The following is a 24,561-nucleotide window of genomic DNA, read 5'->3' as shown; positions in this document are numbered from 1 at the left end:
CAACCGCAGAGCCCACGTGCTGCAAGCACTGACGCCCACGTGCCTGGGGTCCCTGCTCGCCGCAACGGGAGGACAGCCTCCAACAGCAACGAAGACCTAGTGCAGTTGAAAACAGATAAGTGAATTAATTAACAAAAGCTCCTAAAACATCATGAGCTAAAGAAGAGATCATGAAAGAAGTTTTTAAATACCCAGAGCTGAGTGATAATAAAAACACTGTGTATCCAGACTTGTGGGGTGCCTGGGCAGCAACAGCGGTGCTTCCATGTAATGGGAAAGAAGGAAGCCCCGGGTTTGTCAGCCGCATCCCCGTCTCACGGGGGAGGGGAGTAGGAGGGCTGCAGAGGGGCCAGAGGGAACAGCTCATACTTGGTTGCACCAGTAGCCGATTAGCTGGAGCATTGGTCGAAATCAGACAGTACGCCCGAAGAGGGACTACACTGAATGCAAGTTTTCCCTGAGTTTTGCAAATCAAGTGAAAATGTTGGAGGGAAAAAAGAAGGCGTTGATGGGGGGACAGAATGACCCTGGAGAAAGCTTGAAAATAGAGATAAAACCAAGCTTGGGAAAGGATGAAGCGGGAAGCAAAGGCAAAGGAATAGGTCTGCAAAGAGAAAGTTAGTTCTTTGAAGAGAATCAACCAATGAAACAGACCAACCTGTGAGAAAAAGGAAAGAAGGACTTCCCTGGTGGCCAGTGGCTGAGTTCACGGTCCCGAGAGGGGCCTGAGTTCCATCCCTGGTCAGGGAACTAGGTCCTGCGTGTCCCAACAAGAGTTCTCACGCCACGTGAAGATCCAACGTGCCACAACTAAGACCTGGCATTGCCATGTAAACAAATCAGTATTTTTTAAAAAGTAAAGAAAAAACACAAATTTAACAATATAAATAGAGAAGAAGATGCAATGTCAGACTTAAAAGGAACTGAGAAACCACAAACAGAAAATGGTTGCAAAACGTGTATCAGATAAAGGATTTGTTTTCAGAATAAGTAAAGAACTTCCAGAATTCAACAGTAAGGGAACAAACAACCTGATTTGAAAATGGGCCAAACATAAAGGTCCATATAGTTCAAGCTATGGTTTTTCCAGGAGTCATGTACGGATGTGAGAGTTGGACCATAAAGAAGACCAAAGAACTGATGCTTTTGAACTGTGGTGTTGGATAAGACTCTTGAGAGTCCCTTGGACTGCAAGGAGATCCAGCCAGTCCATCCTAAAGGAAATCAGTCCTGAATGTTCATTGGAAGGGCTGATGCTGAAGTTGAAGCTCCAATACTTCAGCCACCTGATGCAAAGAACTGACTCATTGGAAAAAGACCCTGATACTGAGAAAGATTGAAGGCAGGAGGAGAAGGGGACAACAGAGGATGAGATGGCTGGATGGTATCACCGACTCAATAGATAGGAGTTTGTGCAAACTCCGGGAGATAGTGGAGGACAGGGAATCCTGGCGTGCTGCAGTCCGTGGGGTCGCAAAGAGTCAGACATGACTGAGCAACTGCAACAACAGAAGACCTGAACAGAGCGTGGAGGAAGGTGTCCTGGTAACGGCAAATAAGCACATGAAAAGATGCTCCCTCCCTGTGTCATTAGGCAAATGCAAATTAAGCCACAGTGCAATACCACCTGTGAGAGAAGAGCAGAAACTAGTAACACGAGTAAAAGAGCAACACCACACGGGAAACTGTGCGACAAGTTTGTGAACAAAATCGTGAACGAAAACTTCCGACATGACACCAGTGAGAAGGCAGGGCGGTGTAGCCTGGTGGAAGAGCGGGGTCACAGCTCAGCAACTGGTGACCCAGGGCTTCCAACTCCTAATATCCACTCAAGAGAAGTGAAAGCTCACATCCTTGCAAACGCCTGTGCATGAACCTTTACATCAGCTTTATTTACGGTCGCCCCAAACCGGAAACAAAATAGGCGTCATCCGGCTGGCGCGGCGCTGGCCCCTGCGGTCCGTCCACGAGGTGCCTCCCGGTGGGCATGAGCCCCCAGCGCCTTGTCTGCAGGAAAGACTCCGGACCCCAAGGGCTGTACAGGTCCATTCACGTGACGTTCTGGAAGAGGCAAAATAAGAGAGGGCGATGACAGATGAGTGGTTGCTAGGCGTTGGGGCCGGGGAAGGATTACCTCTCAGGGGCTGCAGAGGGGAGCGTGGGGGTGATGGAGATGTTCCCAGCACAACTCTGGTGGGTACACAGTCGGGTGCATTTGTCAAAACCTACAGAACTGGGGCTTCCCTGGTGGTCCAGTGGTTAAGAATTCGCCTGCCAATGCGGGAGACCTGGGTTCGGTCCCTGGTCCGGGAAGATCCCACCTGCCGTGGGCGAGATAAGCCCATGAGCCACAGCTATTGAGCCCGCACGCCCTAGGGCCCATGCTCCACCACGGGAGAGGCCACCGCAGTGAGAAGCCCCCGCACCACAACTAGAGAGAGCCAGCACAGCAACAGAACCCAGCACAGCCGCCAATAAATACACTCACTTACAAGGAGACCTGCAGGGCTGAGCGCTGCAGAGGGGGCTTTACTGCATGTGTAAGAAGGCTTTTTAAAGTGCAACAACACCCACTTCAAAAGGCAGATAATAAGAAGGCACTGCAGACTACTGTATATTATTTCTGAAAACATAAATGAAATGAACAAATCATTAGAAAACTGGAATGGGCTAGAGGAAATGAAAAACTTGAATGAAGCGACACTCAGAAGAAGTCTTCCCACCACAGACACCTGGAGCTGGAAGCACAGACACAGACGGTGACCCACAGCCAGGGTCAGCTCTCTGACCAGGTTGGCAGGCGACTCTCGGCTCCAAGGGGCAGGGAGGAACCGGGGGGTGAGAGCACGGAACGCAGGCAGGAGCGGCAGCCCGCGGCCACTGCGGGGGACGGAAGCCTGTCCACTGTCTCCCTGACGTCGGTCGGGGTTTGGGGCTCAACCTGGGACCCCAGACCCCACTGTGCCACCTGAAGGTGAGATCCAACACATGGACACGTGTCCGTAGCACTCGCGCTTCTAGAAGGGCCCTGTCCCCTGTCTCCACAGGGCGGCCTTGGGGCTGCCCAGCCCAGTGCTGGGTCCCTGCGAGGGGGTGACATGGAGCCACCAACAGTAATGGGAAGTTCACAGTGGAGCTGGGGCCTGTTTGCAGAATGAAGTTAGGATACAAGTTTCCTGGGCTTCCCAGGTGGCTCAGTGGTAAAGAATCTGCCTGCAGAGAAGAAGACGTGGGTTCAATCCCTGGGCTGGGAAGATCCCTTGGAGAAGGGAACAGGTACTCACTTCAGTGTTCTGGCCTGGAGGATTCCATGGACAGAGGAGCCTGGCGGGCTGCAGCCCCTGGGGTTGCGGAGAGTCGGACACGACTGAGCGACTAAACACCACCAGGTTTTCTGTGCAGGGTCACACCGATGCAAACAGGACCAAGGGGAACGGAAGAAGCAAAATGACCTCCGTTGGCAGATGGTGTGATCTGATATGTAGGAAATCCTGAGGATTCCAGCTGAGGGGCAGGATACAAAGCCAACAAGGAAATCAGCTGCATTTCTACTCACTAACAGCAGAGAAGCTGGGAAGGAAATTAGGAAGTAAGTTCCATTCTGTTCCTTGTTTTTCCTACACTGTGAGTCCGAAGCATTTGCACTCCTGCCAATTCCCAAGGCATGTGTTGTGGGTGGTTGGGGGCAGAAATCAGTTCCATTTTCAGCGGCATGAAAAATAATAAAATACTTAGGAATTGCCTGACCCAGGGAGGAGAGAAGGCTGCAGCGTGGAAGCCGCAGAGTGCTGCAGGAAGAAGTGAAAAAGATGGGGAAGGCCCACAGCCCGCTCAGGGGCCAGAGGGCGCCCTGTTGTCACAGAGCGGGTCTGCAGTCACCGCAGCCCCTGCCCAAGCCCCAGTGACGTGACTGGTTTTGTTTTCTTCTGTCTGCAGAAATAGAAATGCGTGCTCAGACGCTCAGTCCTGTCCGACTCTCTGCGACCCCATGGACCGTAGCTCACCAGGCTCCTCTGTCCATGGGATCCTTCAGGCAAGAACACTGGAGTGGGTGCTATTTCTTTTTCCAGGAGATCTTCCCGACCCAGGGATCGAACCGTGTCTCTTGTGTCTCCTGCATTGGCAGGTGGATTCTTTTACCACCATGGCACCTGGGAAGCCCCCAGAAATAGAAATATCCACCCTAAACGTCACATGAGGCCTCAAGGACGCAGTCCTGGGAATTCACCCTCGGGGCAGAGATGGTGCCTCCCCGAAGCCTGGCCGGCAGACTGAGGGAGGAGGCGGGGGGTGCAGGAGGACAGGGCTGAATGGGGAGGGGGCCAGATGGCAGCGGAGCCGGGCAGAGGCGGGGGGCAGCATGCCCGCTCATTCCGGCCTCTCTGCTCAGGGGCGGGCGTTCTGCCCACACCCCGCAGGTGCTCACACCCCTCCTGGGCCCCGCCAGCACCGCGTCTCAACCCGGGAGAGTGGGGCCCAGCCGCCTGCCCGTCACAGGGAGGAGAGTGGGCCAGGGCGGGGGCGGGGGGCGGCACGTCAAGTCCGCCACAGTGTGTGTGTGTGTGTGTGTGTGCGTGTGCGCCCGTGCGTGGGGTGCGTGCCTCCGTGGCTGCGTGTGTGAGCAGCTGTGTGGACTGGGCTCTCCCGTGCGAGGAAACAGGCTCGCCTGGTGTCTCAGCGCAGGTGGGCTCACCGTCCAGGTGGGGTGGGCTCCCCGTCTGGGCAGGTAACAGGCCCACGGCGTGAGCCTGCAGTGAGGGGCAGGAAGCGGGGGCCGCTCCGCCCTGTCCTGGTGTTTCTGAGGTGGGGGCAGCCCAGGCGCTGGGAGTGCAGGCAGTGGCTTCACACGCACACCCCCCTGCCCGCCCTGAGCAGAGCCCCGACTGTGGGTTGGCTGCACCCCCGCCTGGTCACCGGGGACCCCGGCTGCAGGCCGGGTCCCTCCCCAGCCTGGCACTGCCCCCCCCGCCCCATCCATGCCCTCCCGACCGCAGCTGGCCGCCTGCCAGGACTGTGGGCGCCTCGGGAGGGCCGTGGTCCCTGCCCTGCAGCACCCGCCTGGCCCCGCACACATAGCCGCTGACAGTAAACGCTCGTTAACCCGGTGGCGAGACCATGAGTTCCGGCCACCCCGGTCCCCCCAGCCCGGCGGAGTCATGGGCTGTTACCCGAGTGCTGTAAGCTGCGGTCGGCTGGAGCCCCGGCCCCCTGCAGAGGAAACCGGATTGCTTCCGGCGCGAGCAGCGGCTCACGCCAGCCGGGGTGTTTTTCCACGTGGGGCCACTGTCTCTGCTGCGTCCGTGGGGGAGGGGGAGCCCGAGTCCAGTGCCCTGACTGCACAGCCCCGGCCGCTTGCCTCCCAGGTCACTTCCGCTTTCCACTTAGTAGAGAGGTTGAGAGGTGGGGGGGCAGGCAGTGGCTCGGACCCTGCGGGGCAGCGCAGGGCTCACGGCGAGTTCCTGCCCGCCCGCCCTCCCAGCGCCTCTGAGGGCCTCCCCGGAGCCTGGGGCAGCGGTGGCTCTGCCCTCTGCGCAGGGCTTCCGGGCAGCCCCTGCTGATATTTGGGGCTGGAAGCTTCTCTGTGCTGAAGGGTGCTGTCCTTCCTGGGCGTTAGGGATGCTTGGCACCATCCCGAGCCTCCAGCAGCACCCTTGGCCCAGGTAGGAAACCCAACACCGTCTCCAGGGATGCTGTGTCCCTGGGGACAAAACCTCAGGGTTGGGGACCCTGGGCTGCAAGGAAGTGAGGCCCATGGGGGGGCCTCAGGGCAGGGCTCTGGGGGAAGGCTCCTGCTCTCACTGGAGACCTGCTGTCTGCGGCTGACCTTTGACAGCAAGTGAGCCTGGAAATAGTGGCCAGGAAAGGAGGTGGACCCCTGGCCACCGCGCCCCTGGCCTGAAGAGGTGCTCCAGGCCGCCTCTTGGCTTCTGTCTAGCTCTCCCTGCCCCGGGGGAGGTCACCGGCCGCACACACCTGTGCTTCTGCTGGGCAGAGGCCATCCCACTGTGCCCGCCGAGGAGGCCCTGACCTCTGAGACCCTCCCTGGGTCCTGGGACCCTGAGGCAAAGCGGGCGGTTCCCAAGGGCCGCTGAGGGTGCAGCAGGGCCCGTGGGCCTGTCCTAGGGGGCACTGGGCTGCAGCTGGGCCTGGGCCGTGCTCGGGGAGGGGGTGGCCCTGAGGGAGAGCGGGGTCCCTGACAGTGGACGGGGTCTGTTGTGGCCCTGCTTGGACCTGATGCGCAGTAGGCACGTGATTAAACAGCTGCTGACGAAGCGGGCGGCCTCCTCCCGCCCGTCCCGCAGGGAGGCTGACTCGCCAGATGCCGCCCCAAGTCCTGGGGGCGCAGCCCTGACAGGGTGACCACTCCCCAGCTGGGCTGGCTCGGGGTTCCCAGCTGGCCATCCTGAGTACTGTCCACCAGCACTCTGCCTGCTGAGGCTCCCTCCCTGGGGAGGCCGGGGACCACGCTCGGGGTGCGTGGACACGCCGTGGCCCGGGCGGGAGTGGCAAGAGCCACGTCCGAGAGGTGCCCGTGCCCCTCGTGTGCCCGTCTCCACCTGCAGAAGCTCCCCGTGCGCCTTCAGTGTGAGCTCTTGTTCATCTTAGCACCTGTGTTCTCCTGTTCTGTCCTCACGTGTTGACTCGGGCCAGGCATCCCTGGCTGAACAGAAAGCCTCACTGTTGATATTGCCAGATTCTTCCCTTTTTTTTTTTTTTTGCCTCATGTAGTGCTTTTGGACATGTTTTTAATGCCCTTCTCTGGCCAGCCTGCCAAGACACCCTCCTGCACACCGTTCTATTAACTTCACGGCCTTGCAGACTTTCCCACTGGGGTTCCATTTAGAGCCAAGTCTGTCCTGCCCTGGGGCAGTGGCCTGCAGTCCCCACCTGTCCTCCCCCGGAGCCGGGGGACAGCTACCCGCTTTCTTCTGAAGGCTTGCTGTTCTCTGACCCGGTAGCCGCGTCTTCCCCAACAGCTGTTTTTTTTTTTTTTTTCCCTGTGTAAAGGAGAAAGTCTCTTGCTACTTTCCAAACCTCTGGTCCTCCAAGTTTCAGTTTCCCCTTTCACCCTCCCAAGAATAATTGTTACTGTCCAGAGGCTGGATGTGAGTTCAGTCTTTTTAAGAAAAACAAAAATTCTTTCTTCCTTCGGCAGTGCCAGGTCTGAATTCTGCACTCAAGTCGGGATTTCTGTTCTTCGTTGAGGCATGCGGGATCTTTAGTTGCAGCATGTGGGATCAGTTCCCCAACCAGGGATCAAACCCTGGCCCCCGCATTAGGAGCACAGAGTCTTAGCCACTGGACCACCAGGGGAGTCTCGAGCATAGTCTTTAGAGAATGGTTTGCACTCGTGGGGCATGTGCACAAGGGATGGGTGGACTCAGGGACCAAAGAGAATGGGGTGCAAACCCGCGGCCCCCAGGGCTTGTGAACTAGAGGGACAGACAGACAGAGGGGGCGGGCTTGTCACAGAGCAGGATTCGGTGGGCCGGTGACCCTGTCCCGTGTCCAGAACCCTCTGGTGCCCCCAACAGACCCTGGTGATCTTGGTTCCCAAAATACCGCCAGACAAAGCATGCTTGATGCTTTCTTCTGATGAGTGGATGGGTCGTTCTGGAAATTCTGGAGAGAACAGTAATGTCGTTTGCCATCTTTAGCTTCCCTGGGAGGAGCAATATTCTGTTGGTGGAGACGGGGTCTAGCAAGGCCTGTTAAGCTGGTAGGCCCAAACCACTGGAGCCAGACGACACGTGGGCCAGAGCCACGGGGACTGAAGGTTTGGGTTCTCCACGTGGACCCTGCTTCACAGGCTCTGGGCAGTGGGTCTCCTGGGGCTTCTGGGGGGAGGAAGCCTCCTTAGGAGGAGCTGCCCCAGGGGCCCCGCTCCCCTCCATCTCCCCTCCTCGTCTGTCCCCCAAGCCCTCTCTCCCAGCTTCTGCTCTCCAAGCTCCTCCCTCCTCCTCCCAGATCAACCCCACTCTGGACCCTCTTCTCATCTGGGGGCAGTTTCGTCCCTGGGCCTGGCCAGCACGCATCCCGCCCACCTGTCCGGGACCTGCCTTCGCCAAGTGGTAGAGAAGCTGGTGACCACGTGTGCCTGGGGCAGCACCTCCCCCCATACCCTGACACTCTGGTTTAGGAACAGCACCCGGGGTCAGCAGGCGCCGTGAAATCAAAGACCACATTTCCCAGCCATTCCCCCAGCCAGGCACGGCCACAGCAGTGCATTCCTGAGGAGATGGGACCAGAAGCACTGTTTGGGGATTCTGGCGCATCTCCTCAAAGAGCAGGGGCCCCTCTCCCCTCCACTTCCTCCCTTCCTGACACCTGGAGTGCAGATGTGGAGGCTGGAGCTCAAGTAGCCAGTTTTGACCAAGAGACAAGGCACCTGGTTTCCCAAGGCTGTGGGAGCAGCTGGGCCAGCCGAGGGGGAGAGAGAGAGAACTCCGCATGCTCAGCACCGCTGTCTGGGGATTCTGAGGTGATGGGCAGCCTGTTCTGGGCTGATCTAGAGCACCCTTTAACTCTGCTGAAACCACGACCCATGGTTCACATTCAGAATGCACCCCAGTCAGAGGAAGATGGGCCGGTAATGAGTTTCAGAATCACCAAGCTCTTGGGATGACAACTTCTGTAAAGCCCCTTTTCATTCACAGCTTCTCTCCCGAGGAAGCTGTCCCCAAAACCACCCTGAAAGCCCCTTCTCTGAAGGGCGCTGGGGAACTCCTGGGCCCTTGTGAAAGCACCAAGTCCCGAGGAAACCCTGGAGCCCCCGCTTTCCCTCCCCAGCCCCTGATTCAGTGACAGCATCACTGAGGCTCAAGAGTGGGGGTGGGGGCAGAACCCTGCTCCACTGGAGGGGGGCAGGGGCCAGGGAGGCCTGGCAGACTTTCTGGAAGAAGGAAAAACGGTCATCTCCCCAGTGGATCAGGGGTGGTACATTCAGATGGACACACACGAGGAAGCAGGGCCTGCTCCCGGCAGGAGGGGTTTGGAGATGGAGGGGCAAAGCGTAGCATAATAGCAAAGCTGAAGAGACGGAGCACGGGCCCACCCCCACAGAGGCAGGGCAGAGGGTTCAGCGGGCCTGGGACAACTTGAGGGTCCTCAAGGGCAACAGCTGAAGTCGACGGAGGAAACACACCGTGATATGAAAACTCCGAGTCCTGCACACTCGTGTTCACAACAGTGTTACCCAAGGCAGCCCGAAGCGGGAAGCAACCCGCGTATCCACGGATGGGCGATGGATAAGCAGACATGGTCCAGCCACACAATGGCACAGGACTCAGCCACGCGGGGAGTGAGTCACGTCTGACACCTGCTCCAGCGTGGGCTGGCCTTGAGGACCTCATGTGGAGTGAAACAGGCCCGTCACAAAAGGATGCTCCTGGCAGAGTCCACTCGTCAGGGTCCCTGGAGCAGTCAGACCCACAGAGACAGAGGTAGGATGGTGGGGGAGGGCGGGGAAGCCGGGGCTTAGTGGGGGCAGAGTTTCTGTTTGGGGAGAGGAGCGTCCTGGAGACAGATGATTTGGGTGACGGTCACACAGCAACCCGAGGGTGCTGGTCACCGCGCTGTTCTCTCGAAAGTGGTTATAACGGTAGATCTTGTTATCTACAACGGCCGCAGTGAAAATCTCTGAGTCCTTAGTGATACTCAGGGAGAGGCAGTGAGAAAGAGTCTGACATCTTAGCTACAGCAGGAGGTGACTTACTGCCCTTTGGCTGGGGGAGCAGGGAGGGCGCAGCTCCCTAACCCCCTGCCGCCAGGCCTGCTGGTGCCATCACAGACGGAGACACCACGTGATGGGAAAGTCGCCGCTCGGCAGACCCAGCGCGGAGGCCGCCCTGGGGTTGGGAGTGGGGGGTTCTGCTCCGGGAGGGACGGCCGGGGTGGGGGACGAGCCGCCAGGCGTGCCTTCAAGACAGGGGTCCCAGTGCCAGAAACGCTAACTGAAACTGCTAGAGCTTCAGACGCACTTCCCAGACACGGGAAGCCCGCAGTGGGGGAATGTTAGATGACGCGGGGAACACCCAGTCAAGCACACCTAGAATGTGTGACATTTCGGGGACAGCCGGCCAGGTAACCTCAGAAGGTGAATGTCGGGGAGCGCTGCTTCTGAGTGGGGCGCCCGAAGTCACCAGGCACGCCTGCCGGCTGCGCTGTGCCCGCCGTGAGCCACCGGGCACCACCGAGTGGCTGTCGGGCCCAAGGAGAGCGGGCAGGGGCGTGCGGAGGCTCTGGAGGGGAACACGGCGCTGAGTCAGGGACCCGATTCTGCTCACAGACACGAGGCTCGTCTGGAAGTCTTGGCGCTGGTGTGGGTGGTGGTCACTCGGGCCGCCAGGACTCCCCTCCTTTGCCTGTGAAACTTTCAGAGGCGGTGAGGGGAGCGGAGACCTCTGGCCCGGAGGAGCACGCTGTCCAGCAGGTGTCCGGACGGCGCCCCGAGGGGGCCGCCCCCACCTGCCCCGCCATGTCTTCTCAGGTTTGAATCTGTGACTCTATGACCCGCTTCAGACAGTGACTAAAACGTTCCCCTGTGATGAGGAGATGACGTGATGCTGCAGACGGGATCAGGGGTGGCTGCCTGGTGGAAGGGGGGGCCCTGGGAGCTAGCAGCCTCTACTTGAGCGGCCCCCGGGCATGTTGAGAAAATGAGCGCAGCGTCCCCCTTTATCCTGCCTGCAAGACAGCCTTCAGGAAACGCACCAGGCCCCTGGCTCCCCGAAATCCCATTGCCCACACCTGCCTCGCTGGCCAGGAGTTGCGCCGGGAAGCAGGTGGGGTGGGCGCTGCTGCTGCCCGGCTCGCGGCCCCCAGCTCCTTGGGGCTGGCTCCCTTCCCAGGCCCCCCTGAGGAACCCAAGGGAGGGCTTAGCTGCCCTCCTTGACCCCATGGCCACCGCCCGGGGGAACTAGCCCGTGGCCCTGAAGCGGGCTCCACTCCTGCTGAGGCCCTAGGTCCTCAGACGCCGAGGAGGCCCCCACGGACCGCCGAGCCTCGGCTCCACTGCAGACCGCTCGTCTGGGCCTGCACCCCTGGGTGGTGGGTGGTGCCCTTGGCAGTGGCCTGTGGTTGACGCTGTCGCCCCTGGGAAGGTGTTGGGGGGCTGAGGTGACTCCCATGCCCAGATTCCCAGGCGCCCCACACCCGGCTCCCCAGCCCCGGGTGCACTGAGCAGGGGCTTTGATTCCACCTGCCGCCTTGCTGCTGGGCACAGGTGGCCCACAGAGGTTAAGGGGCCCAGCCCTGAGCTGGGCTGGAGAGCTGGGACCGCAGTGGGGGGTCCCCAGTGCCTCACCTCAGAGCCCAGAACCAGCCCAGGGTGACCAAGTGAGGTGGCGGGTCCTCCGCAACCCGCCGTCTTCCGAGGACACTGGCGTGTGCGTTAGGCTGGGGTCCTTCAAGCCCTGCCTTCCCAAGTGGACCCTGGGTTCCTGGGGGATCCCATGGATCCCTCAAGAGAAACTCGCCCGTAGATGCCCCCCGGCCTGGCTGGGATCAGCTCCAGGGGGTCCAGGGGCTCAGGGACAGTGCTCAGGCCCAGCACAGGGCACGCTGGCCTTTCCTGCAGGGTCCTCCCCAGGAGGGGCCGGGGAGGGGGCTTCGGTGAGACGGCCGGGCGCTGGGGCCAGGCACTGTCCTGGGCCCATGGGGCGGTGCCGGGAGGCAGCCCGGCTCCCAGCGCCCCATGAGCATCCCGGGGGGCAAGGCCTCCTGGTGACAGCCCTGCTCTGTGCCCAGCAGCCCAGGAGGGACCCTCAGGCCTGAGCCCAGGAGCTCCTGGGGGTCCCCGCCCTGGGCGTCCAGCCTTGCTGTCGGGATTCAGTAGGTCCCTGCAGCTCGCGCCAGCTGGCCCCACGTCGGGCCCAGCCGCCTGGGAAGTCCTGAGTGGAAGCAGCTCTGGGTGTTGCCAGAAGCATGAGCAGAAGTGGCCTGGGTCCGTTTTCAGGAAAGTGACGAGGCCATCCTCTCAGCACCAGTGAGAAGACGCCTCAGCTGATCGGCCCACCCCCAGTTTTGCTCTGTTTGTGGTTTTGGGGAGTTCTAGTGATACTCCTGCTACTTCCTGAAAGCTCTCAGTCGCGCCTGCAGAGACAGCCTGGGGTGAGTCCTGGGCTCCCGCGGGAGCGTCGGGGTCAGGGGCTGAAAGCAGAAGGGGCTCCTTGGCATGAAGGTGCGGGCTCGGTCAAGGATCTTCACAGCGTCCTTCTCCGAGAGAGACCCCGGGCACCAGGGCGCCTGGGTAGGGGGAGCCTGGGAGTTCCAGGGCCGGCAGCGGGAAGCAGGTGCAGGGGCCTGGCTCCGTCACGGGGAAGCTCCCTGCGTGGGGCCTGGGCCCTCAGGGCCCGCACAGGACACGTGCTTGCCGCTGGCTCTGGGGGCACTGGCAGGGTGAGAATAAAGCCGGTGGGGCTGGGGGCATGTGGGTGTGAGGAGGGACCCCAAGACAGGGGCCCTGCTGGCCGGGCGGCAGGCTGAAGGATGGGGCGTCCAGTGCCGGGCACAGTGCAGGGTCCCGGTGCGTCTGCCAGGAACGGAGGGCTGGGGCTCTGACCGCTGAGGACCAGGTGCTTCCCACCATCCCTGCCTGGGCGACGACAGGGTGATGTTTTAGGGGACCCTTCAGGCAGTGTTGGGGGACACAGATGCCTCCGGGCACCATGGAACAAGGCGGGGCTGTCCAACCTCACTAGCCGCCAGGGAGACGCAGGTGCGTTTTCGGAGCACGCTATGCAAGCCTTCCTAAAGGGGAGTGGTGACGATGGATGCCCAGGGCTGGAGAGCCTGGGCCACGTGAGAGCAGTGAGCTTGCTGAGCTCGGGGCCCAGGTCGGAAGGTCCCGCCCCGAAGTGTGAACTGCCGGCAGACAGAAATGAAGTCAGCGCGCCGGCGTGAGGAGGCGGGGGTAGGAGGTGGAAATGACCTGAAAGTTCCAGCTGAGGCGAATCGGGCAAAGGCGCTGCAGGGCAGCCACGGGACAGGCCGTCAGCCGCCGCGACCGGGTCCCACGGCGTGAGATGGGAACCGGGAGGCAAGGCCCGTGGGCCGGCTGGTCCTCAGCGCCTTGGCGGTGCCTGTTGAGAGAGCTCGAGTCAAACCTTTCAAAGTTGTTCTAAATGAAGGGAGGGGCGCGTAGCACCCATGGGCCGTGGCGTGTCCGGGGACAGCTCTGCGGGCCAGGCCACTCCTGGTCATGTCTCTCCCTCCCGGGGGGTCTGGGGGCCCTTCTGGGACGTGCCGCCTCCAGCGTGGTGCCCATGGCTGGCAGGGACGGGGCCGGCGTCCACGGCTGCTGGAACCCAAGAGCAGGAGCCTCAGGCTGACCCAGACCACCCACCCCACGGCCTGTGGCTACTGTGGCCCCCACCCCACCCAAGAGCACAGACCCGGACCGCAAGCTCACCAGGCCCAGGCCAGTGTTGCGGAAAGGGGGGCTTGTCTTCCTGAGGCCTCCTGCAGGGCCTGTCACTCCACCTCCCCTGCAGCCGGGACCACCCCTGTGGGTCTCCCAAGGTGGACGGGACGCTGGTGAGGGCAGGGAAGAGCAGGCAGCTGGGCCTGGGCGGGGGGGATGTGTCCTTCTAAGCACCCGACTCTGGGAGAACAAGGGGGGACCTCGGCCCCTGATCCCCGCCCGCAAGAGCCCCAGCCGTGGGTGGGGACGGGCCAGGGCCCTCTGGGTGGGCATGGTGTGGATGCTGGGGGGGGACAGCCCACCGCCCCCCTGGGCGGGCTGGGCGGTGTCCTGGCTGACATGCTGAGGTGGGGCGGACCCATGGCCCCTCCCGGGTCGCTCAGCTCACGGGGTGGGGCAGACGCAGAGGACGGAGGACACGAGAGGAAGCAGGAGGAGGCCAGGCCACGGGGTCCAGAGACCCCCGGAGAAGCCGGCGCAGAGACCTGAAGCCAAGAGGGCATCGGGGGGGAAGGGCCCGGACGAGCCCAGGGACGGGCCAAGCTGTGCAGGGCAGCCGGCCTGGAGGTGGGTGCAGAGGAGGAACCCACCGGGCCTGGGCAGGGCCGGACTGCGCCGTGGGGGTAGCGCCGTCCCAGCCCCTGGCCGCCCTGGCGGGGGCCTTGTGCCGCGTTCCAGACGCCCGTCCTGCTCCTCCCAACGCGGCCCCCGACCTCCCGCCAGTCCAGGCAGACACAGCCACCACCCCAGACCCAGAGTCAGAGCTCTGTCTACACAGGAGGGCAGGGCGGGGGCGCCAGGCAGGGCCCAGGACGCCCCCCGCACCCCCCCGCCGGCCCGGCCAGCCTGCGCTCTCTGCACAGACCTCTGCCCACAGGCCTCGCCCCTGCTGGGGGACGCACACCGACAGTTGGGCCACTTCCTCTGGCTTTTGCAGAAGTGACTTCTAGAGACAGCGGTCCCCCTCTGCTCCCAGCTGCTCAGGCAGGAGCTGGTGGGGCAGCCCCGGGGGAGGGACCCCCCACCCAGGTTTCCCAAATCTCAGTCCTGACAGAGGCATTGGCCCCTCGCCCAGGGCGAGGCTGGGGGTCTCCTCCTGGCCTCACGTGGTTTGCGGGCGTCCCGACGGCTCCCAGGTGGGTTGGCACCGCCCCCCCCAACAACTGCAGCTCACATGGGCAACCCTCACAGTGGAGACCCGCCTTCCCGGAGCCCACTTTGTTGGGCTCAGCCCCTTTCATTGGCTGAGGGCGGTGGTGAGTGAGGGGATGGACGGGAAGACCCAGGGACCCCCAGACCCACACCCACCACTTGGTCAGGACATCAGTTTCAGAATGTTAACGGCGTATCTCGACTCTTTCTTGCATCTCCCCTTTGTCTGTAGTTTCAAGGTCTTGCTTATAAACTCTTTCTAAACTGATGAACTTTCTGCAGTTTCAGGTAAACACCTTGGTTTCCTGTTATTTCTGGCTAGCTCGTCTGCTGGCATCACAGACAACCCCACCCAGCACAGGGCGGGGAGGGGGGTGCCTTCAGCCGCCGGCTCCCCCGGGGGTGGGGGCTGGGTTCCAAGCCGGCAGGGAAGACCCTCCCTCGGACCCTCTCTGGCTGCTAGGACGGGGCCTGTGCTAGCGGTGTCTCTGGTTCAGGAAGGAAGCAGCGGTGGGGGCCGGGATGCCGTCCCATCGGCCAGTGTCCCGGAGCCTGCCCGTCCCTGCCCTGGGCCGGGGTCCCAGTCCCTTTCACGGGGGCGCGGTCCATGCACTTTGAATCTCAAGTAGCTGTTTCATCAGGAAAGCTCCTGGAAAGGATTTCACCTGGTCGAAAGTTAAGCACATGGAAGACTTTTGAGGTGCGTTTCCAGATTGTGCTAGAAAGCCTCTGTGCCCATTTATGCCCCCGACCCCAGCATGGAGAAGCTCACTTCTGCACTTGCTTACCAACACTAAGAGTTGAAGTTCTTTATCTGCGCCAACCTCATGGGCAAGAAAAAGATTGGTGTTTGGTTGTTTTACATTCACCTTTTTTTGACTGTATCAGTGGAGTTGAGTGTTCTTCCAGTTGAGACGTTTTCACTTCTGTGAATGATCAGCTTTGACACTTATTTTTGTTGGTTTGTGGGAGTTCTTTCTATATTTAGACTTTGTTGTCATATCCCACAGGATAAACACAAGACTGTGTGTTTTGTTGCTCAGTCGTGTCTGACTCGTCGCAACCCCATGGACTTTGCCCCCCAGGCTCCTCTGTCCACGGGATTCTCTAGGCAAGAACACTGGAGTGGGTTGCCATTTCCTTCTCCAGGGGGTCCTCCCCACCCAGGGATTGAACCCGGGTCTCTTGCATTGCAGGCAGATGCTTTACCATCTGAGTCATGAGGGAAGGCCAAAATACAAGACTTGGCCTGGTAACAAGTGCTCAGTAACGATTTGTCAAACGGCTTCATTTGTGATTTAATCTGATTTCCCTAAAGCAATTTCCGCCCACTCTTGCTCCAGGTCACTTTAAACTCTGGGAGCGAACGTCTCAACAGCACCATCTCCGCTGTGTGAGGGCACAGCCGCCCCGCCCTGAGCCCGGAGCCTGCGAACATGCCAGGTGAGAGCCCCACTCAGGCCTCCTTTGACTTGGAACCTTTAGGAGGGAGCCCGTGGGAATTTTTCTACAATTGTACTTGGTCTCATAACAGCGATAATTGCTTCAAACGTTAGCATGCAAAAGCAGACTTCTTAAAATAAAAACGAACCCGGAGACAGCAAAGCCAGAGGCTCCCCATCAGGACACAGGACAGCGCCCGCTTCTTCCTTCTCTGAATGTGCTAGAAAACAGCCAGCGGCGGGGCTGCGGGGAAGCCGGGCTCCTCCAGGCCTGGGCCCCCCAGAGCCTGCCCCTCTGTCCCCTGGGGCTCGTCTGCCCCCAGCCCAGAAGGCTCCTTCCCCAGAAGGTCAGGTCCTCCGAGTGCCCGCGAGGCAGGGGGCGCTTTCACCTGTGTGCCCAGGTCTGGTCGCCAGATGGCTGGGGGCGGGGACGGGGCGCGGGCAGGTGAAGACGGGCCCCCGCGTGCTGCCCACGTGGCCCCAGCAGGTGGAGTGTGACTGAACTATGCCGAGTCCAGAGGGCACCCTCGAGGGCGGGCGGTTGGTGGGGGAGCCGGGAGCAGGAACGGGCCCATGGGCCTCACCTGAGCCTCCACCTGGGCTTCGGGACCCCTCACGCCCTGCCCCGCCAAGGGGTGGCAAGACAGGGTCGGCACTGGGACGGACCCAGGGCCGTGCTGCGGTCCAGGTGGTGGGCTGCCAGCTCGTGGAGGACTTGTCCAACCAGAGGGGACCATCGGTCCAGGCCGGGCCAGCTTGGGCCAAGACAGGTGTCAGCTTCCACCCACCCAAGAAGTGCCCTCCCGCTGGCTGCTCCCCACGCACCCCCGGCCCCTGTGCTGGTCTGGCTCTCATGTGGGGAAGTGACACCTGGGTCTGGGGACTCACCCACACCCTCTGTCTGCACATGGAATGAAACCCACATCCCAGGGGGTTAGGGCGAGGGGTGGGGCCCCAGAGAAGGGACCACCTCACACCCATCCGGATAGCCACTGTCAAAACTGAAAGACCAAGCGCGGCTGAGGATGCAGAGACGGAAAATGGAGTGGCTGCCATGGAAACCGTCTGGAGGGTCCTCAGAAAGCTACCAGGGGGCTCATCACACGAGCCGGCTGCCCCACTTCTGAGGATGCGCACAAAGGAAGTGAACGCAGGTGTGGAGAAGTCATCTCCACAGGATAGGGGAGCCACCCGTGTCCCTGGCTGGAGGAGTGGAGACGCGCCTGTGGTCCAGCCACACATCGGACTCTGAGCTGCCCTGAGAAGGAAGGGCGCTCTGACCCGTGGCCCTGAGGATGTGGTGTGCAGGCACGGAAGGACACATTCTCTCTGCGATCTTGCTTGCTGTTTGTCTCTGACTGCTGGGTCTTCATTGCCGCGCGTGGGCTCCTCTAGTTGCTGAGCACAGGCCCCAGGGTGGGGCTCAGTAGTCGTGGCCCCCGGGCCTCGCTGCTCAGCCACACGTGCGATCTTCCCAGACCCGGGACTGAGCTAGTGTCCCCTGCACTGGCTGGCGGATTCTCAACCACTGGACCACCGGGGACGTCCAAGGTCACATTCTTTACCATGCACTCCCAGGAGGGGCTGAGGGTTAAATGAGGACAGAGTTTCAGTTTTGCAAGGTGAGAACGTTCCGGCGATGGACGTGGTGAAGGCTGTACAACAGTGTGACTGCGCGTCATGTCGCAGAGATGGACACGTGGCGTGTGTAAGATCATCACTTCTATCCTATGTATGTTTCACTAGAATTTTAAAACCCGGGGGAAACACGTGAGGGCACGGTCGGACTTCGGGGTCACACTGTGGGGCCGTCGCCTCCGCCGGCCCGGGACCAGCCGTCCGACGTGTCTCGATGGGCCTTCAGCCGAGGCCCAGCACTGCCCCCTGCCCGCCTTCACCGCGCACCCCTGCTCCGCCGCTCAGCTGTGTCTGGCTCTCTGCGACCCCGTGGACTGCAGCCCACCAGGCTCCTCTGTCCATGGGGTCCTCTGGAATACTGGAGTGAGCTGACACTTCCTCCTCCAACCCAGGGATTGAACTGTGTCTCCTGCATTGCAGGCGGGTTCTTTACCGCTGAGCCACTGGGGGAGCGTAGCTCTCTTCCTGCCTTCAGAGCCGGCCGCGGATTTCTGCATAAGGTCGCCCTGTGGTGGGGGGAGCCTGAGACCCCACGGTTGTGCCAGCTTTGGGACGCACTGAAGTTTCCTTGGCCGTGGGAAAGGCCTGTGGAAAGGCCCAGGGGTCTTCACCCTCGACTCTAAGTAACCAAAGAGTCTTCATGCCTCAGGGGTCACCAGGCTACAGAAGCGAGAGCCACATTCTGTACCATCACCAGGGCCGCCCCCGCCCCATGCGGCTCACTGTCCAGTCCCTGGGCTGGATACTGGGGCCACCCTTGCCAGAGGCCACTGTGCCCAGAGAGGCCTGCCTGCACTTGGGCACTGCTTGCGGCTCCCGCTGACCTCAAGGGGCTGCTCTGTCTGCTGTCCGCTCTTGGAGAAGCAGGCCTCTGCACGGACAGTGCCTCCGGAGGCTGGGCTCAGGTTCTTCCCACCCCCAACAGGGAGCCCAAAGCCCGGGGGCATCTGCTCCCTGGGCCTGCCCGCCAGCCTCTGCATGGTCCCAGCGCGTGCCTGGCAGAGCCCAGGGGACGCCTCCAAAGGACGGCGTGAAAGTGCGGCTGAACCGACGGGGTGGAGGAGAGCGGGGGGCGGGTGTGGGCGCTGGGGGTCCTGGCGTCTCTGGGTCCCTGAGTGTGCTCTGGGCTGGGGCATCACAGGACGATGGGCAGTGGCGACTGCCCCGTGTGCCTGCGTCAATGGAGGACTCGGCCAGGCCCAAGCTGTCGGGGCAGGTTTTACATTCAGTGACTGATTCTGCCCGTCTGTTTCTCGAGGGGACATGGACGCGCCCGTGGAGGGTGGGTGTGGGTTTTGAGTCAGGACACCTGCCCGGGGACTCCGGAGGTCAGTGCCTCCCCCTGGGAGGACGCACCCCCCAACTCGGGAAATGCCCCCGGGTGACGCCCCACTAGATGTAAGCTCACAACTGCCACGAGAGAGGAGAGAAAGCCAGCCTGTGAGAGGGTCTGCAGGCCCTGTGTTGTGGGAGCGGGTTCTCCCTGCAAGACTGCGTGCTCAGACGGTCGCTCCAGGTAGTCTGATTCACACGGTCCCCAGCCATGCCCGCCCTCACGCTTGTCTCTGCCCCGCAGGAAACGCCACGCTGGAGACCGGCCCTGCGCTGGGGGCCCTGTCGACGGGCGTGTCTTCCCACACGTGCAACGTGCCCTTCAACGACAGCAGGGTGTTCCTGATGACCGTGTACAGTGGCGTGTGCATGCTGGGCCTGCCGGCCAACTGCCTGACGGCGTGGCTCACACTGCTGCAGGCACGCCAGGGCCACGTGCTGGCCGTCTACCTCTTCTGCCTGGCGCTCTGCGAGCTGCTCTACGTCAGCACCCTGCCGCTCTGGGTCGTCTACATCCAGCACGGGCACCGCTGGCCACTCAGCCCCTTGGCCTGCAAGGTGACCGCCTACATCTTCTTCTGCAACCTCTACATCAGCATCCTCTTCCTCTGCTGCATCTCCTGCGACCGCTTCCTGGCAGTGGTGTACGCACTGGAGACGCGGGGCCGGCGCCACCAGAAGACTGCCATCCTCATCTCCGCGACAGTCTTCCTTCTTGTCGGGCTCGTCCACTCCCCGGTGTTCAAGATGGAGCACAATGAAACCTGCTTCGAGACGCTGCCGATGGACCACAAGGTGGCCGGGTACTACTACGCACGCTTCATGGTGGGCTTTGCCGTCCCGCTGTCCATCATCGCTGTCACCAACCAGCGCATCTTCAGGACCATCCAGCTGAGCACCAGCCTGAGCGCTGCCCAGAAGGCCAGGGTGAGGCTCCTGGCCATCGCGGTCGTGGTCATCTTCCTGGTCTGCTTCGCCCCCTACCACCTGGTGCTCCTGATCAAAGCCATTGCCTTTTCCTACCACAGAGGGGCCGAAGAACCTGTGTGCGACTTTGAAATTCGCCTGTACACGGCCTCCGTGGTGTTCCTGAGCCTGGCCACTGTGAACAGCGTGGCTGACCCCATCATCTACGTGCTGGCCACGGAAGTGACCCGCCAGGAAGTGTGCAGAATCCACAAGGGGTGGAAAAAGTGGTCCACGAAGACGGACGACACCAAGCTTGCATGCTCGAAGGACTCGGAGGAGGCACAGTCGCCCATGTCCCCCACCAACAGCTACGCCTTCCCCGGGCCCGTCCACCCACCAGGGCCGTCACCGGGCACCCCAGAGGGGCTGGCCGAGGGGTCCTGCTGAGCCCAGTGCAGGGGGCCAGGGCTGGCCGCCGGCGCTGCTTGTAGACCGCTAGCCAATGTCCATGGTGCTGACTGGGGAGCCCCCTCCAAATGGCTCACCCCAGATTTCTCGCCCCCGGAGTCTCTGCCGCTGGGGGTCCCGGCTGAGCAGAAGCCCCACGGAAGGCGGCAGCACATTCAGGGTAAGGGCAGTCTGCTGGCTGCGGGGAAGAGCGCGTGGCGGGCGGGAGCACTTGCTCTGGCTGGCGTTCTCCGCTATTAGCGCACAGCAGGGCAGCTGGCGCAGGCCGTGCGCCCGCCTGGTGCTGCTGGCGGCTGCACAGGCCGTGTGCGGAAGCTGCCTGTCGGCCGCCGCGTGACAACTTTATTTCCTGAGCTTTTCTGCAAGCGTCGCTTGGATGCGAGTACGTGGCCGGGCATTTCTGCTTCTGCCCCGGGTCGTCCATGCAAACCGTGCCCTGGTCACAGGCCCTCGGCCGGGGCAGCTCAGCAGCGTGGCCCTGAAGGGAGCCGCAAGGTGGGGTGCAGTCCACGTGGCCTCCGGAGGAAGCCCCGTGTGTGCGTGGCAGGCACGCCTGTGGGCTGGGAGGGCCGGGGTCACCCCAGGCAGGGGGACACACCCAAGGGCTCCGAGGACCCGGCACGTCGTCAGCACGGAGGCTTCCTGGCTCCCGTCGGGGCGGAGCTGCCGAGGGCCAGGCCAGGCGCAGTGCTGCCTCCGAGTCCCATCTGTAGCAGGGCCCGTGACCCTGGCCTCAGCGGATCAGTGGCGGGGCCGACCACACACAGCCCCAAGGCGGCGTCAGGGTCAACTTCCGCTCCTGCTTCTCTAAGGCCGCGTCGATGGATGAGCTTTACTGTGAAAGACCCTGAGAAGACATGTGATTTCACGTCTGGGAATAAAAACACAAGAGTACACATCGGTGCCAACTTCCTCACGTGCAGAAATGCCATTTTACTTCTCAGGCTCAGGGGGAGCCAGGCTGGGGGAGGGGAGCGTGCCCGGCTCTCCAGGTGATGGGCGGGTTCTAGAGTAGTGTTCTAGAGTGTTCACAGGGTGTTCCCTCGAGGCTGACACGGGAGTTCCTGGGGCTGCTGCAACTAGTCACCGCAGGATCTCAGCCTTCGGGCTGGAGGTCTGGATCAAGGCGTTGGGGGGCCCTGGGGGCCTGGGCTCCAGGCCTCGCCCTCGGCCTCTGGAGCTCATGCATCCTTGGCTTCTGGGTGTAGCCTCATCACCCCACGCTGTCCCCCTGTCTCTCTTCTGTGTCTTTGGACCCGGGACTCCCCTGGATAACCCAGGGTGAGCTCATTGCTACACCCTTAGACAGAGCCTATTTCCGAGCAAGGTCCTGCCCGCAGATTCCAGGGCGCAGGACGAGACATATCCTTCTGGGGTCAACAAGCCCTCCCCCCACAGATGGCAACAGGGAGCAAGAGGCATGCTGCATGGCTCCGGGGGAAGGGTCAGTTCAGCTCAGTCGTTCAGTCGCGTCTGACTCTTTGCGACCCCACGGACTGTGGCACGCCAGGCCTCCCTTTCCCAGGGGACGAGTGGCCCCCAGACTCAGCGCTCACCCCTCACCTGCTCCGCACCTGCCACCATCTGCGTGGTGGTGCCTGTTACCGTGAGAGCACCCCACGGCTGTACGCTGGCGGCCCAGTCGCTGCAAAACTCTGCTTTAAAAAAATGAATGATGGTAGCTTATCTTTTTCATTAATACCTTTTCTTGGCAGCCTCGTGCCACTTCCTTGGCAGTTTTGGGGAAAGTTCCTGGTGTCTGAAATCCCAGGTCCTCCCAGGCAAACCGCCACCCAGGACTGTCTGCACCCTAGCCTCTTGGTGTCACTTCCCCTGGGGTTTCACCACGGGGCTTCCCTGGTGGCTCAGATGGTAAAGAATCTGCCTACGATACAGGAGACCTGGGGTCCAATCCCTGGGTTGGGAAGATACCTGGAGCAGAAAATGGCAACTCACTCCAGTGTTCCTGCCTGGAAAATTCCAAGGACAGAGGAGCCTGGAGGGTTACAGTCCATAGGGTGACAGAGAGTCAGACAGGACTGAGCGACTAACACTTTCATTTTTCGACATTTTATGCCTCAATTTCAGTCGCAGACATAAAGCTCGTGCTCCCAGCGAGGGGGCGCCCCTCTGAACAGCAGGACCTTGTGAGCAGGGTCTCCAGCTCCCCATAGGTGTCCTGGGGCGGCCGAAACAAATGACCACAAACTGGGATGACACGTCTTAGAACAACAGGAACCGACCCTCTCACAGCTCCCAGGCCCCAAGTCCAAATCAAGGTGTCAGAAGCCTCCAAGAGAAGGTCCTTCCTGCTCCACCAGCCTCCCTGGGCTTGTGGTTACATCACCCCAATCTCTGTGGCTTCTGTTTTTGTGGACCCTCTTTTGTGTCCCTCTGGGGTGCCCCTTCTGTCTCAAGGCCACGTGCCGGGCCCCAGAGTCCGTCTAGAGCCCTGGTGCTGCCCTCCTGTGTCCGCAGTCTCCCTGGCCCAGTTTGGCCCCGTACCAGGGCACGGCTTTCTCTTCTTTCACCCTGCGGAGCCAGAGCCCACCTCGTTGGCACCAGGGTGACCAGGCTGCCCAGGAGCGGAGGCATCAGACGGAGGCGGGGTGTATACTGGGCCCCGCCAGGTCAGCAGGCTCCATCCTTGGCCCGAGGGGGCTTCATCCGCCCTCAGCCTGGAGTGCGGGGGTGGGTGTACAAGCCTCAGGGGTGGGCCTGGCCTGTCCACTCCATCCCTCCTCCGCCCCTCCGTCTTCTCACAAGACTGGCTCAGAGCACCACCTGGTTTGCGCGTGTGTGTCTGTGTGTGTGTGTGGGCGCGCGTGCAGGTCACGTGACCCTGGACTCACACCCCCACCCAGCTCCCAGCAAAGGGGCTTCCCAGTGAATTCACAACCACATCACACCCAGGCTGGAATCTCCTGCTCCTCCGTCTTCTGCTGACGTCACACCACCAATAAACAGCCCTTCTTCCCCAGCGGGATCCATCGGCACGGACCGTCCACCAGCTCACCACTGAGGCGGGGGGTGTGGGGACAGGAGCCCCTGGCTCAGTGAGGGGCCGCCAGGAGTTTGCCAGGAGGGGTGACCTGGGGGGCCTCCACCCAGGAGTCTCAGAGGTGCCTTCAGGGATGGGGCAGGGCTGCATAAGGTGAGAAGGCGGCTGCGTGGAGGGCCATCACTGCCGGGGAGGGCAGGTTCCCCGAGGAGGGTCGCGGGTCCCAGCCCAGGTTCTCAGCCCTCAGTGGAGGGGCCAAGTGGGGAGCTGATGTGGAAGACATCTGGAAGCCTGTGAAGAATCGAGGCAGGAGTGGGAGGGGGTGGGGGTAGGACTCGGGGCCAGATCCCATACCGGGCGCCTGCCCCGGGAAAGCAAGGCTGACGGGACGGGCGGGGTGGGCCTCAGGGCCGAGAGGCTCAGGAAGGGCCTCTGCACCCCTGCGACCCTCCGCAGCCCCCTCGTGGGCCAGCCGCAGTCGTGGGCAGGGTGCCCGGTGCGTCGAGGGGGCAGCCACGGACCGCGGGCCGGCAGCCTCGCAGCTGGATGTCTTAGCGAGGCCTCAGCCCGGCCAAGCGCGCCGCCCGCCTCGGGGTCTTCCCCTGGGATTTGGGACTGGCCGCAAGACCTGCCCGCAGCGCTCCTTGGGGGTGTTCATCGACATCGGGAGTGTCCCCAGCGGAAGCTGCGCCTGACACCGAGAGGGCGCTCAAAACGCAGAGCGTCGGTCCCGCTTCCTGTGGGCCTTTCCCCAGGCCCTGCGAGGACCCACCCTCTTCGACGGAGGCGCGTCTGTCCTGGCAGCGACCCCTAGCGGGCGCGCGCGGCTGAGCGACCAGCGCGTCCGGCCTGCGGCCGCCAGGGGGCAACACCACCCGAGATGGCGACTGCGGGCGCGGCGGCCCCTCTCCGGCCGGACGCTGACCGCGAGAGGTCTTGAGGGGGGAAACCGCGTTGCCGCGCTGGCAGGGCGTGCGGAGCCGGGTCTGAGAAGACGAGAAGCCGAGAGCGGCCCTGCGCCCGGCGACAAGCGCAGGTTGACGGGGACATCAGGCCGGCTCCCGTCCTCGCGCGAATCCGGAGAAACCGCAGGCGCAGGGGGCGGCGGGCCGGGCTGCGAGAGCGGGGGAGAGCCCGCCCGAGCGGCGGGGAGGGCGCAGGGCCGGCGGAGGCCCTGTCCCCGGCCTGCCGGCGCC

The 24,561-nt window shown here is 62.0% G+C and overlaps 1 protein-coding gene and 1 long non-coding RNA gene across 5 annotated transcripts; one reads left to right on the top strand and one right to left on the bottom strand.

Moving 5' to 3' along the window:
- Nucleotides 1-1,890: 1,890 nt before the first annotated feature.
- On the bottom strand, nt 1,891-5,349 carry LOC133068297 (uncharacterized). The gene is made up of 4 exons (XR_009695486.1): nt 5,169-5,349; nt 3,285-3,504; nt 2,493-2,623; nt 1,891-2,061 (listed from the first exon to the last, which is right to left on the bottom strand). It is a non-coding gene; the product is annotated as an uncharacterized LOC133068297 (long non-coding RNA).
- A 3,964-nt stretch (nt 5,350-9,313) lies between these two features.
- On the top strand, nt 9,314-21,260 carry GPR132 (G protein-coupled receptor 132). Of its 4 annotated transcripts, none has more exons than XM_061159555.1 (3): nt 9,314-9,443; nt 15,919-16,018; nt 19,232-21,260. In XM_061159555.1, the coding sequence occupies exons 2-3, from the start codon at nt 16,012-16,014 to the stop codon at nt 20,341-20,343; spliced, it is 1,119 nt and encodes a 372-aa protein (XP_061015538.1). In that variant the 5' UTR covers nt 9,314-9,443; nt 15,919-16,011; the 3' UTR covers nt 20,344-21,260. The 4 variants fall into 4 exon arrangements, with proteins under 4 accessions (XP_061015538.1, XP_061015537.1, XP_061015539.1 ...); XM_061159554.1 differs by lacking the exon at nt 9,314-9,443 and adding an exon at nt 12,082-12,111; XM_061159556.1 differs by lacking the exon at nt 9,314-9,443 and adding an exon at nt 12,160-12,181.
- Nucleotides 21,261-24,561: the final 3,301 nt, after the last annotated feature.

Source organism: Dama dama, chromosome 13 (assembly GCF_033118175.1).
Source record: "Dama dama isolate Ldn47 chromosome 13, ASM3311817v1, whole genome shotgun sequence".
Taxonomy (NCBI): domain Eukaryota; kingdom Metazoa; phylum Chordata; class Mammalia; order Artiodactyla; family Cervidae; genus Dama; species Dama dama.
The sequence above is the reverse complement of the archived record's forward strand: the minus strand, read 5'-3'. Positions and strand labels throughout refer to the sequence as shown.